At 42.0% G+C, this 14,549-nt stretch overlaps 1 protein-coding gene across 3 annotated transcripts; it reads left to right on the top strand.

Moving 5' to 3' along the window:
• Positions 1 to 80: 80 nt before the first annotated feature.
• Mtfr2 (mitochondrial fission regulator 2) lies at positions 81 to 14,278 on the top strand. Of its 3 annotated transcripts, none has more exons than XM_048425239.3 (9): positions 81 to 421; positions 637 to 738; positions 5,613 to 5,717; positions 6,123 to 6,229; positions 7,790 to 8,025; positions 10,142 to 10,481; positions 11,416 to 11,587; positions 11,899 to 11,961; positions 13,099 to 14,278. In XM_048425239.3, exons 2-8 carry the CDS (start codon positions 676 to 678, stop codon positions 11,959 to 11,961), a joined length of 1,086 nt encoding a protein of 361 aa, XP_048281196.3. In that variant the 5' UTR covers positions 81 to 421; positions 637 to 675; the 3' UTR covers positions 13,099 to 14,278. The 3 variants fall into 3 exon arrangements, with proteins under 3 accessions (XP_048281196.3, XP_048281195.3, XP_048281197.3); XM_048425238.3 differs by having other exon boundaries at positions 84 to 421; positions 6,123 to 6,235; XM_048425240.3 differs by lacking the exon at positions 11,899 to 11,961 and having other exon boundaries at positions 90 to 421; positions 6,123 to 6,235.
• Positions 14,279 to 14,549: the final 271 nt, after the last annotated feature.

Here is a 14,549-nt window from a genome sequence, read left to right as displayed (position 1 = left end):
TCTTGATCGTCCAATCTTAAGCGGCGTTCTCCAGCCTTGCCCAATGGGGACAGGCGCCGAGCTGGGCCCGCGGAGTTTGATAGTTGTTCCTGGAGGCGGAAGTGGCGAGCGGGTCCAGGAAGACCCGTTCTGTTCCTTAGAGCCAGCTAGGGAGCCTGTGCTCGCGCCTCGGCGGCCCGGCACCGGCGTCGCAGCGCTTTTGGAAGGTCCCGGACGCCCTGGCGGCGTGCAGCGCAGCGGGAAGGCGAGCGGCGCGGGCTCCGCCGTGCCCCGTGGCTTCCGGTCAGCGGTCGGTGACGGAGGGGCGGATGTGAAAAGAACTGCGGTGCGGTGCCGAAAGCTTCCCGGGGCGACAGAGCTCCCAGGACAGTGAGCTTGTTTGTCGCACGTTGAATTGGCAGGGTCTCTTTACAAGCACTCGGTGAGGTTTTCAATTAACAGTGAAATTTCATTGTTAGTGTTCTCTGACCTCCTTCCCACCTCCTTGCACTTTCTTTTTTTCTCCTCTTCCTTCAAAATAAACGCTCTCTAGGAGCAGTCACTTGATGGTGTAACATGAGAGGCTTCTGTAGGCTTTTTACTGCGATCTACGTGGCTCTTACTTATAAGCGTAATTATTAATAACTTCTCTTCTAGGGTACTAACGAACAATGTTGCCTTGAACTTGCTTCACCAATGTCTCTCTTACTGAGCATATTAAGAAACATGCTGGCATATTTTGGTGTTCCTGTAGACCAGGTAAATGTCTGTAATGAATTTTGTTTATTTTTGGATCTCGTCGTCGTTTTAAGGCAAGGTATCATGTATGTAATGGTAAATGAAGAAAAGTGAAGTGGGTTGCCTTTCGACTCTCCTAATGTATGTCACTAAGCAAGCATGCTACGTGCAACAGAGTTAGTACAAGAGGTTTATTTGGGGGAGTGTGGAGGGGTAGCTTGAAAGGCCATGTCGGAGTTGGGACATGAGAGAGGCAGGCAGGCAGACAGGGTAGAAACAAGAGAAAGAAGAGAGCTAATAGGAAAAGAGGCAAGAGAGCAAGCTGTGCCTGGTAGGCACTTCTACGGGATGCACATGTCGCACAGCTGACGGTGGAAAGGCACTTGGTGACAGGTGATGACATACCTGCTATGGCGGTAGAGGCAGGCTGCTGCCTTGGCAGAAACTAACAATGTAGCCCAGGATAAATGTCTGGATTTTGCTGACTTTGTTCTTGGGTCTCGATGTTTTGAGCCAGGGAATCTTGCAGCCCATGCTGTCCCTGTCCTTCGATCCCCACCTCCCAAGGGCTGGGATTTTAGATGTCCACCTTCTATCATTGGGTTGGGTTGTCATGTGTCATTTTGGACACGTTTTCTGCCCTGGTTAGTTTTTGTCAAGTGGACATTAAAGTCTCGTGGGAAGAGGGAACCACAAGGAACTGCCAAGATCAGATTGGCCTCTGTCTCTAAGAGACTGTCTTTACTGTTGATAGCTGTTTGTGAAGGACACCATTCTTCAGCAAATGAGAGGTATACAAGAAAGCTAGTTGAGCCTGAGCCAGTGGTTTCTGCTTGACTTCCTGCCCGACTTCCCTCACTGATGAGCTGGGACTGAGAAGCTGTGCTGGCTAGTTTTACGTCAGTTTGACACAAACTATTGTCATCTGAGAAGAGGGAACCCTGACTGCGAAATTGCCTTCATAAGATGAGGCTGTAGGCAAGTGTGTAGAGCATTTTCTTAACTAGTGATTGATGGGGGAGGGCCCAGGTCCTGCGCTCTGTGAGAGAGCAGGAGGAGCAAGCCATTAAACAGCATCCTCCATAGCCCCTGCCTCAGCCCCTGCCTCCAGGTTCCTGCTCTTGTCTTGACAGCTTTCCTCCCCAAGTTGCTTTTGGTCATGGTGTTTCATCACAACAGTAGTAACTCGGAGTAGGACAGAAGTGTGAGCCAAGTAAACCTGTTCCTCCCCTAAGTTGCTTTTGGTCATGGTGTTGATCACAGCAGCAAATAGGAAACAACAACCGGAGTCTGGTAGTACAGTCCTGTAATCTCAGTTGTGAGAAACACCAGACCTGGGGATATCACGTTCAAGGCCTCCTTAGGCTACAGAGTGAGTGAAGACCAGCTTGGGCAACTCAGCTCAGTGAGACTGAATCTCAGAACAAAAAGTCATCAAGTTGGGCTAGTGCTGTGTAGATCAGTGGCCCAGTAGCAGATTACTTGCCGAGAATGAGCAAGGCTCCTAAATACAGTCCATTAGGGAAAGAAAACCTCTATGTAGACATTTAATTGTTACTTCACTTTAGGTGGGAGAAAGGTGAGTTTGCAATAGTGTAACTTTGATAGTTTTGATAGTTTAAAAAGTCTGGCAAGGTGGTTAGTAATCTGTTTACTCTTTTAGGTCAAAGCCCAATAAGAGATCCAACAGAGGGATCTCTTAGTTAGGGTTTGTATTGGTGTGAAGTGTAGTGGCATTTCATTTGTATTTTAATAAATAATGCTTGCCTGAAGATCAGAGAATAAAACAGCCACACTGGTCAGCCTTACAGCCAGGCAGTGGTAATATATACCTTTAATCCCAGTGGCCACACTAGTTGCCATAGAAACCGGGCAGTGCATGCCTTTAATCACTTTTAATCCCAGAAATAGAGAGGAATATAAGATGGGAGGAGGCAGCTCTTAGACACAGTCTCTTTCTGAGATTCCTGGAGGTAGGACCGCCATTTCAGATGAGGTTGAGGTAAGAGCCAGGGGCTGGCGCTTTTGCTTTCCAGATCTTCAGGCTGAACCCCAATTTCTCTCTGAGTTTTTATTAATCATGCTTCATACTGAGCCATCTCCCCTGCCTTTATTCTTTTGTTTTCTTTTCTTTTCTTTTTTAATGTGGGTGGATTGAACCTAGGGCCTTAAGAATTATGAGTACACTTTGTACCTCTGAGTGTAGAGTACTTTCAATAGACGTGTTTCAGTCTCCCAGAATTCTAATATTTATAGGTCTAGGATCTGTTTCTTCTAGATTGTACTATCTGATATGGTAGCTACTGGCCACATGTCCCTGCCTTACCTTTTCCTTGTAAATTTTGATACGGGTTTTGGTATATGCTAAAATACACGCCAGGATGGCTTTTAATTTTCTGTCCTGCCCCAACAACCCAAGTATTGGGATTACAGGCATATTCCAGGATACCCAGCCTCATGCCACATTTAAGTACTTTAAATATTTGAGTTAAGTTCTGCTATAGGCATAAAATAACAAATTTTGAAGACCTAGTGAAAAAAGGTAAAATTTTATTAGTAATTTAAAAATAGTCATTATATGTTAACATATGTGTGGAGGCCCAAATGTGTGAGCCTATTCCATCTTGTCTGAAGGTCAGAGAGTTTGAGGTTGCTCAAAGTTGAGAACAGCAACTGTGGCTACATACCCGGCCTTGTTGTTTTAGACATTGAGAAGGCTAATAGAGGTACATCCTCTCCACCCTGACTAAAGGTCAGAGAATTCAAGCGTGCTTCTTTTGAAACAGGAGCTTTGACCTCAGGAGTGGCTGTCTTTAGGATACTTGGTCTAGGGTGGGTTCACTGCCTAAGCAACAGAATGCTTTTCTCATGAATTAATGACTTGATGTCTCAAAGTATTGAAACAGGTAGCTGTCCTAGTTGTCCTTTGTGTCATGTTAAAGCAGTCTTTTGCCCCCCCCCCCCATTTTTGTATTGGGGTATAAACGTGTGTGGCAAATTAAACATGGGGCAGACTCAGAACTCAGTATGCAACAGGCACTGAATTGCCCTCCTGGTACTACCCTATGTTTCTGTGATCCTTTCTTATCTCTGTTCCTCCTACTTAACATTTTCTAATCCTCACACTCCTATGCTGGGACGCACGACTCCACCACAGCTAGGATCACCGCAGAAACTCCTGACATATGGCGCCCAACGTCGAGTGGCTTATGTCATATATGTACTTGTATTATATTTCTTCTGGAGAGCATCTGAGGTGGTACTCCTATCCATGGTGACAGTTATTGCCCTGAAGGATGCAAATAAAATTAAAAGTCATCTGGGCTTGCCCTCATATTCATGGAGGAGAGAAAACTGCAAGCAAAACAAAGGCTCCTGTAACTGATGTGTCCCATTGTATGATCCTCAGACCAGCCGGCAGTTTAGTAGAGCTTAGAAGTTTATCAGAACAGACACAATCAAACTTGTAGGGGGCGTGGCTTCTGTAATCAAGAACAGGTAAAATTAAACCAATCTTGAGGTTAAATTCGGGTCAGGGCCCCCTAAGCATGTGAGTGAATGTAAGTCAGTTAGATGGCGGCTTGTTTAGGGCATGAGGAAATTTGCTTGGCCCCAAAGAATGTATATTTTATCGGTGAGTAGTAGGAGACTAAATTGGAGACATAGAGCAGGCCCTAGTAGCAGGGGCCTTACAGGATGATTGAGGAATGAATATTGACTGCTTAGAGTGCGCTGTGGAGACTGGGCTGGCAGAGCTGAGAGACTGAGGACAGCTGACAGACTCCATGTTAGAGTCAGGTGTCTAGGTTTGAGCAGATTGATATAAAGAGGGGACCCAAGTCTAACAAGGCAAGAGCAGGCAGGCAAAGAGCAAAAGCTTCCTTTTTCCAAGTCTTTATATAGACTCCAGCAGAAGGTCTGGCCCAGATTAAACGCATGTGTCTTCCTACATCAAGATCCAGACTAGAGTTGTATCTTCCTACTTCAAATTAGGCAAAAAAAAAAAAAAAAAAAAATTCCTCATAGGTGTGCCCTCCACTTTTGGATTTAGTTAGTTCCAGATGTAGTCAAGTTGACAACCAAGAATAGCCATCACATTCTCCAAGATGTTCAGTTAGGTATCTGAACTAGGGAGTCTATTGTAACCCAGCCTAGTCTCAAGCTTGAGATCATCCGACCTCTGTCTCCCAAGTGCTGGGGTGGAGGTAGACACACCGCTGCATATACACCACAGATATATATCCAGTCTGAATGAGAATGGGTTTGCATATGTATGGAGTGGAGGCCATGGGTCATTCCTTAGGATTTCGACTCCCCTTTCTTTTTTAATTTGATGTATATTTTGCTTGCATGTGTGTCTGCACCACTTGTGTACAAGAGCGGGGCATCAGATCCCCTAGAACTGGGGCTACAGATGGTTGTGACCCATCAAGTAGATTCTAGGAATCAAACCTAGGTCCTCTGGAAAAGCAGCCAGTGCTTTTAACTTCTGAGCCATCTCCAGCCTTCCTCACCCTTTTTTTTTTTGAGACAGGGTTCTCACTGGCCTAAGATTCCCCCATTTACCTAGGCTGGCTAGCCAGGAGCCCTCAGGCACCCACCCATTTGCCTTCTTAGCTCTGGAGTTCCAGGAGTGCATCCCAATGCCCAGCTTTTTAAAATATGTACTCTAGATATCAAATTTGGGACCTCAGTATCCATGGTAAACTTTATTAACTAAACTGTTTTCCAAGATAAATGTTAATAAAGTTTAATTTCTCAAGGAAGACACTTTAAGAGTATGATATTATGTTTTCTTTGAATACATAAATGTTACTACACCTGTTGAATCTCTTTTTTTAGATAAATATAAACATATTTAATTGGGGTGTATTTAAACAAAGCTTTATTTATAGGATTTGTTGATTTGGCAAAATAAAGACTATGGGTCAGCTCGGAGTATCATTCGTATGATTGGGAGAGTGCTTCCTTTAGAACCTTGTCGAAGACTTAATTTTGAGGTAAGTCAGTCACCATGTGTTAAGTCCTGTGTGTAAAGTAATCTTGGATACTCTCAGGAATACAGGGTAGAAGGAAAGGAAATGTGCCTGCAAGGCAAGGACCTTTACTGCTGGAAATAAATCATCTCACACGTGTTTGCTTCTTTAATTATATCCAAAGACAGGTACAAAGAATACCTGGGAGCTTGTTCTTACCTTACTTTATTTGTATTTCTGCTGTGTGCTAGATGAGATTAGCCATGGGGAGAAGATGTTGTTATTTGCTTAGGTAGTAGAGTAACACGTCTCCAGTGTTTTTCCCTTTTCTGTTTCAGACTGTTACCTTATTTAATATGACGAAGCACGAGGCATGTGCTTTCCCTGATTCCCGATGGAGCTCTGACTTTGTTTTCATTTTTGTTTTAGTTGATCCCTCACTTAAACTCTGAGGAGTCTGATGTTTATGAACCTGTTGTTCCATCTTTTGCTGATGTTTTGTGTGTGGCAAATGATGAAGAAGCCAGTTATCTCAGGTTTCGGTAATTTTATATGCTTGTCTTGGGATGTGGGTGTAGCCTAAAACGTGGATGCTTGCGTGCACTGAAGTTTGTACTGTTGTTGTGACATGGTATGTTTTGATATTTTTCGAATACAGGAATGGCATTTCAGTTTTTAGTGTATGTTTAAAATTACATTTTGCATTTAAATTTTTGAAAATTATATTTTCCTTTCGTACACAAATGAATTTTATTTTTATCAAATTACCCCTCACCCTTTCCCTTCAATTCTTTCTATATCCTCTCTTCTCTCTTACCAATTTCATATTGTCCTGTGTGCATGCATGTATATGTTTGTGTGTGCACATGCATGTGTGATTGTGTGTGTTTGTTGATGTAAAATCTACTTAGTCCAGTTAATGGTGTCTGCATGTGCATAGGTGGAAGGCTCCTTTTAGGACTTGAAGTACATTACTTTTAAAATTTCCATTGAAAAGTCAACTGGTACTCTAATGGGTTTGCCTTTATATGAATTGTAACTTCTTTCTTTTTGTTTTGCTTTGTTTTTTCAGGACAGGGTTTCTCTGTAGCTTTGAAGTCTGTCCTGGAACCAGCTCTTGTAGACCAGGCTGGCCTTGAGCTTACAGAGATCTGCCTGCTTTGTTTTACAATTTGAGGAAAGGTTCATTTTCTCATTTCCTTGCTGTTTATTGGCCATGTGTTCTATATATGAATACAAAAGTAAAGAATAATATGAGGTGCTTTATCTTGGTGAATCTAGGGATCATCTCAGGTCAGGGAGGTACTCTGATTGATTTAACTTGTTTATATTTGTGTGCTAGAGATTAAATCCAGGGCCTTGCACACGCTAGGCAATACTCTGTACTGAGCTACATCTCAGCCCCTGATTTTTTTTTCCTTAAGAAATTTATTTATTTGTCATGTGTATGTGGTGGGGGAGGGAGAATGACTGAATGCAGGTGCTGTGTGTTCCTGGGGCTGGAGTACAGGATTGAAACGCCTGACTTGGATTCTGGGAGCCGGGTCAGCCTGGACTTCATGAGAAGCTGTCTCAAAAGGAAACACTGAAGAACTAACTTTGCAAGAACAGTGGGCTCTCTTAACCAACCCTGTCTCTCTCTCCCTGTTTCTCTTTATCTCTATCTCTCTCTTTTCGAGACTTTTTGAACTCGGAGGCTTGCCTGCCTCCTCTGTCTCCCAAGTACTGGGATTAAAGGCATTGGCCACCATGCCTAGCTGAGTTTTTCTTTTTAAGTTGAACATTTTCCTCCTTTTGTTTCTTCTTCTTCTTCTTGTTCTTCTTGTTCTTCTTCTTCTTCTTCTTCTTCTTCTTCTTCTTCTTCTTCTTCTTCTTCTTTCTTCTTTTTTAAGATTTATTTTATTTGTTATGTATACAATATTCTCAGTGCTCTGCCTGCAGGCCAAAAGAGGGCACCAGATCTTATTACAGATGGTTGTGAGCCACCATGTGGTTGCTGGGAATTGAACTCAGGACCTTTGGAAGAGCAGGTGGTGCTCTTAACTACTGAGCCATCTCTCCAGCCCCTTTTGTTTCTTCTTTCCTTTCACCCACAGACATGGTCTATGGAAAAAGGAGAAGGAAGGAAAAATTGCTCTTTCCCATTCTTCAAAACTAATTTGGGATCCATTGTCACCTGCTCTAAGACAGAATAAACCAGTGAAAGATGATCTGCCAGCAAGTGAGGCTGCAATTAAAAAAATAGCTGCCCTTGAAGATGAGCTCACTTTTCTTCGGGCTCAGATTGCTGCAATTGTGGCAATGCAGGAGCGGAGAGAGAGTGAAGAGACTGGTAAGTAGTGGAGAGTGACGCTGAGTGATCCCTAAGTCAGCACCCTTCCCAACACAAACAGCAGTAAATACATCCTAGAGGCTGACTGCCATCGCAAAGTGAGGGCTGCACAGAAGAGTTAGCTGTGCCACTGAAGGGCTTTGTTTAACAAGTCATGACTTCTAAGTAAGCTTTTTTAATTCTTTAGCAAAGAACTGGAAGCCAGGCATGGTGGCTCGTGCCTGTGATTCGAGAATTCAAGAGGCTGAGGCAGAAGGATTGACTTGAATTCTAAGCCAGTCTTGGCTGTAGTGTGAGACCATGTCTCAAAAATCAAAGCTAAACCTGGGAATAGTTGATAGAGGGCATGCCTCATGTTCACAAGGCTTTGGGTTAAATCCACAGTATCGCATAAAACAGCATGATGTTGTACATCTATAATTCTAGAATTTGGAAGGTAGAGACAAGAGGATTAAAAGTTCAAGGTCATCTGTAGCAACAGAGTTTGAAGTTAGCCTGGGCTTCATGAAAATCATTCTTAGAAACACTAAAGCAAGACAAAATAAAAAACTAATACCAATTCCCCAAACTAATAAATAATTTTAATTTTTCTAATATTTTTTAATGATTTATTTATTATTGTTTTAAGTGTGTTGGTTTCTGCCTCTATGTATCTATATATGAGGGTTTCAGAGCCCCTGGAACTGAATTTGCCATGTGGGTTCTAGGAATTGAATCGGGGTCCTCCAAAAGACCAGTCAGTGCTCTTTATCACTGAGCTATTTGTTAGACTCCATAAAGTAATTTTTAAAAAGGAAAGAAAAAAGGGAGATTAAAGAGGAAGAAACGAATGTATGGTTTGAAAGAGCAGAATAGTTTTGATACCGTGTATATTTATAGTCTAGTTGCTTTTGTTTTTATTTTTTTTTAATATTTATTTTATGTGCACAAATATTTGGCTCTAATGTATGTCTGTGCACCATGTATGTACCTGCTATCCATAGATGTCAGAAGAGAGCATTAGATCCCCTGCAACTGGAGTTAAAAGTGTTTGTGAGCTATCATGTGCGTGGGTGTTTTCTATCGTGTGTGCACTACATGTACGCCTGATGCCTACAGAGACTAGAATAAGACATCAGACCGTCTGGAACTAATGTCAGAAACAGTGATGAGCTGCCCTGTGGGTCCTGGGAATTGAACCCAGGTCCTCTGTAAGAGCAGCGAGTGCTCATAACTGCTGAACTGTCTTTTCAGCTCATTTCAGTTTTTTATGATACGTTCTCACCAACAGGTGAGTATTTTCCAGATGTCTCTTTTTTAAGCTTTTGGAGATGTATCTTGCTTTAAATACAAAATTTAGGGTCTGGAGAGAAGGCTTGGTAGTTAAGAACACATAATGGTGTTCCAGAGGACCTGAATTTGGTCCTTAGTACCCATATTGGGTGACTCATAACCATTTGTAACCCCAGCTGAGGGGGAATCTGACACCTCTTCTGGCCTTCAAGGTCACCGGTGCTCACATGCACATTCCCCCTCATACATAATTAGCAATAAAAAGAAAATCTTTTTTAAAAACTGTGAGGCCTAAGCTATATAGGTACCGAGTTCTTTTCACAGCTGATTTGGTTGTAAGGTGCTATGTGTAAGTATAATTACTAAAATTTTACGTATATATTTATGTGTGCATAATATACAAATAACATAATCATATGAGTATACCCTTTGTTTTTAAGCAAGGATGTTCACTCTCAGCTCTTCAGGAGCAGATTTATGAGAAAGTTAAATACTCATCTCAGGACAGCACTTGTTTCTCAAATGTCATTTTAGAGCGGGTCCATCAATTTGCGTACTTCTAACTAGAAATTGTTAGTGCTTGCTTTGAAACCGGAGAGTGAAGTTGAGATTATTTATGGATTCTTAGGAATCACTTTATTTTCTCTTTAAACTGCATCCTTTAGGGTGTGCCTCGAGACTGGATTAGGAGAGAACTGACACTTCAGACTGGGTTGGCTTGCTTTCTTGGCTGCCTTGTAATAGTTTAGCAGCATCCCAGAGGCCACTGTGGTTTGACTTGCATTGGTTCCCAGTGTTATGCTGCAGAGAATTGTGCATGGTTTTGGTTTCTCCTTTGCTTTAGGCTTCTGTGACCTGAGTGATGAACCCAGCATGGAACAAGCACTGTCGTCATCAGTGACTGCTGGCCTGAGTGAGGAGCCAGATCACTCTCCAAGTTCAGTATTTTCTTCTCCTCCTCCACCACCACCTCTGCCTCAGTTTTCTCTCCAGCCATGTTTTCCTCCTGTGCAACCTGGATCTGCCAGCAGAGATGACCCAACAACTGCCGTAGGAAAGCCATACTCAGGTGTGCACAAGATGAACGGTAGCCATGGCTCAGAAAGCCATGGAGCCAGTGACGTTCCAAACATGCTGGATGTTCTAAAGGACATGAATAAGGTCAAACTCCGTCCCATCGAAAGGTATGTCACCAGAATTTGGGGAAGGAACTGAAATTCTATCAGTTGTTTTAAGAGAAATTGTTTGAGAGTTGGTGTGTGTCTCTTACCCCTTACCTCCTGTGGCCTCCCTCTGGGAGACAATCGCCTTTAGCTCTTCTTTGACTATTTCTTCTATTGTCTTACCTACTTCACATTTTTTTGGTATTAATTATATTTACTCCATATTGTAAAGAATAGGAATACAGTAGTTCCTTTTACCCAACATTTTGCTTTCTCTGAGATTGGTTACCCTTCAGTGGAAAGTTCCAGAAATAGCCTGACTAAATAGTTACAATTCAATGAAGACTGATTGAATGATCAAATTAATGAATGACTAGCAAAAAGATGTTCTTTTCATAAAATCTGATCCTTTAAACATTTTTAAAGGTTTCATTTATTTATTTATTTATTTATATTTTTGGAGACAGGGTTTCTCTGTGTAACAGCCCTGGCTGTCCTGGAACTCTCTTTTTAGACCAGGTTGGCCTAGAGATCTGTCTGTGTCTGCCTCTTGAGTGCTGGAATTAAAGGTGTGTGTTACCATGCCTGGCTCTTAAAGATTTCTTTACATTTTCTTCAGTGGTGCTGGACATCACGGCACATGCCTATACTCCCTGTACTTGGACGGCAGAAACAGGATCATAAGTTTAGGTCCAACTTAACTTATAGGTTTGTAGCAGTGAAAATGAGGAGCCTCAGGTCATGACAGGTTGCAGAAGACCCCAACCCATGTGGTTTCTTGGTTTTCTAATTTTGAATTCTTAGTACTCTTTAGATTCCTTAATTCACAGTAGAAATCTCTTAAAGACTAATTAGATTATAATATATTATGCTCATATTCCTGTTGTGTTTTTGAACAAAGAGCTAAAATTGCATCAAAGTTTTAATATATTTGATTGTGTTTTTTAAAAAATAGGTCACCAGGTGGTAGACCCATTCAGAAGAAGAAAAGACAGAGTTTACAATGGGATCCAGTGTCTTTAATATCCAATGCACTTAAGCAGAAGTTTGCATTTCAGGAGGATTCCTTTGACAGTGAAAATAGATCTTGGGAGTGTTCTCCATTTTCTAGTCCAGAAACTTCAAGGGTAAGTTGTGGAATAAAGCATTACTTGCTTTCTCAAGCATGCATTTATGATGGGCTCTGCATCCATACAGATTCTCTTAAAGTATTTATATTGGATAAGTTATGCAGTATTTGTTTTCTATTATTTATTTATTTGCAGTGAGATTTTACATGATGGCCCAGGCTGGCTTAGACTGGGGAAATCTTCCTCCTCTAGCCTCAGGTACTAGAATAGAGCTGTGAGTTGCTACGGCAGGCTTATTCATTAGTTTTGTGTTTTTAATGCTAACCTTATTTTCTTGCCAACTTTGCTTTTTTTTTTTTTGCTTTTAGCTTCATGAAATAAAAGATGTTTTGAAACACACAGATGCACATGCTTATAATGATTTGCCCTAGGTAGGTGCTAAGTTGATGTTGCTATCTGTAGTGTGAATGAGATATTAGAAATGTTAAGGACTAGGGAAGAGCTGTGTATGGAGCCAGCCTAAGCATACTGCATGTGAATACTCCATTATGTTGGCCATCAAATAGGAAGGGTTTGGATTATTTAGTTGAATGGAATGTTAATCCTGCATTTTTTTAAAAAAAGCAATCAGGATCATAGTTATCTCCACCCTCTATTTTTCCCCCTGAGATAGGCTCACCATGTAGCTCTGACTGGCCCTATGTGTCCTGAATGCTGAGATTAAAGGCTTGTGCCACCTGGGCAGAATCAGAGTTATCTTTAAAGTAGTGTTTATTGGATGCATAAGAAGGTGTGCTTTAAGGAGTGGGTGATTTTCATACTTGTCTAGTTGAGATCAGATAGAACAAACCCTTTGCAATCAAGAGGACTGGAGGAGGGACGGCATCTGAAATCAGTAGATAGCACTCAAGTGCCCTGCAGCAGAGAGAGACTGGGAAACTGAAATCCTACAACTGCTTAAATGGTGTGGGAGGTGCAGTCCATAAGGTTGCCACTGTGTGTGTACTGTGAGGCTTGATCAGATGTTAACTCGGAAAATGGTAAAGAAATGCAGGACAAAGGATCTAGTTAAGTGGTAGTGCCAGGCTAACATGCACGATACAGTAGATTCAGTGCCCAGTGACCTAAAACAAACCAACAAAATGCCTGCCCTCCTTCAAACAAAACAAGGAAGGCAAAAAGTAGTCCTCTTTGGAATTACAAGTTGCATCTTCAGTATGCGACTGTGTCTGAAGTAGATGTTTAATTCTAACATTTGTGTAGCCCTTGGCTGTTTACAGGAAAGGTACCTCTGTGGCCATGTGCTCTGCTTATGTGAGTCAACCAAATCTTAGATGGAGATACTTAGGGAACGAACACGCAATAACAAAAATCCTTACTGCTTCTGAAATGAGTCCTCAGCTCTGAGCACAGCTCCTGACATAGATTACTCTCATTATGTGCTATGGAAGGAACTCAACCTCTAAGGGTCAGCTAGTACTTTATACTTGCCTGGCCTTTTGCTTTCTCTACTTTTTTCTTTTTCACTTTTCAGTAATTTTCAGTAATTTCCATTTGCTTTTTTTCAGTTTTGATGTCACATTTCTTCAGCAGAAAGTCAGCGATCTAAGGGAAGAACTGGCACTATAAAAGCAGTTATTCAAGGTATCAGAAGTGAAAGCTGGGCCTACACTTGGAAAGACAGATGCAGAAATGCTCTGTGGTGTCTTTCGCTGCCTTTCAGAGAATCACAACCTCTGTTAGGGTGACTAGGCCATGTTCTGGAACCCATCTGTGCTCAACCTGAGGAGGACATTTACAAATGCTTGTCCCTGGTTCTGGAAGTTCTAGCAGTTAGCTGGCTGTGAAGAGAGTCGGGTCTGTCGATTTCCCACTGTGTGAGTGCTACTGAAAATGGAATGCATACGGCAGTGATTTCCCTAAATAATTATGGCTTCCTATTTAAGTGCCTTTGTAAGTCGGTATTGAGGGGACAAGACTAAAGCCATTTTAAACCCAGGCCCAATCTTCGTGAGAGTCTAATCTAGCAGGCACCCCACCCCGTGTACCTGTAAATTTAGAAAAACGCCACAACAGGCCCAGAAACTGTCTGGCTGCCCAGAGACTTGAGGACAGCCAATCAAGAAGCTAGACAAACAAGTTGTTCTTATTTTTTTATTTTTTTTACAGTTACTGGGTGGTTTTTTAAAAAGCTAACAAAAATCCCCTCTTGACTTAGAGCCAACTATCCCCCTACCCAATCTAGTAATGTCAAGGCATATAACTCCCTGCTTGCAGTTTTTCCCTTTAAAGAACCTCTGCACTGTGAGCTCGGGGCCTTTCTTCATCACCTGCTGTGTGGGTGTGCGGGACAAAGCAGCCCCTCCTTTTAAGCTTGTAAAACAATTAAAAAAAAAAAAACCTTGTGTAATTGCATCGGAAAGTGGACACCTTAGTGGTCTCGATTCAGGAACAACAGTGTGATATGGTGTATTTGACCTTCAGCAACTTGGAGATTTTCTGTGAGCCAAAGATAATTCTTTTCATTAAGAAAGCCATAGTTTTAGTCATGTAAGACTGAACTTTCTAAAACTGAGGTAATAAATTCTTTTGACTGCCAGGTGCTGCATGTAGAAATAGACTCTTGGAAAGTTTCATCCACACTGGCTCTGCCCATGCATATGCCTGGCATGTTTCCTTTGTTCTCTATCACATTTGTACCCCCCCTTTTGTAAATAGATTGTACAATAAATGTGTCTTTTGAATTTGGTTGAGTTTTATAACAATTCGCTATTACTATTTTATGAAGTCTGATTTCTTTGTGAGAGGTAGTTGTGTAGTAGAGCTTCCTAGGTGGTAAACACATAATTTGCAGTAGACAGTCTCTTCTCATGCGTGTGCTAGTGTGGTGCACAAATTTGCTTGTTTCCCTACATGCTTTAACCCGGGCTACAGCCAGGGAGCAGGGAGGTTGAGTGTGTGTTAGTGAACTCAGTACCCACGTACTCTGCCAGGTTCTCTGATTTCAGAAGAGCCTAAC

Source organism: Myodes glareolus, chromosome 1, assembly GCF_982192425.1.
Source record: "Myodes glareolus chromosome 1, mMyoGla1.1, whole genome shotgun sequence".
Classification (NCBI taxonomy): domain Eukaryota; kingdom Metazoa; phylum Chordata; class Mammalia; order Rodentia; family Cricetidae; genus Myodes; species Myodes glareolus.
The sequence above is the reverse complement of the archived record's forward strand: the minus strand, read 5'-3'. Positions and strand labels throughout refer to the sequence as shown.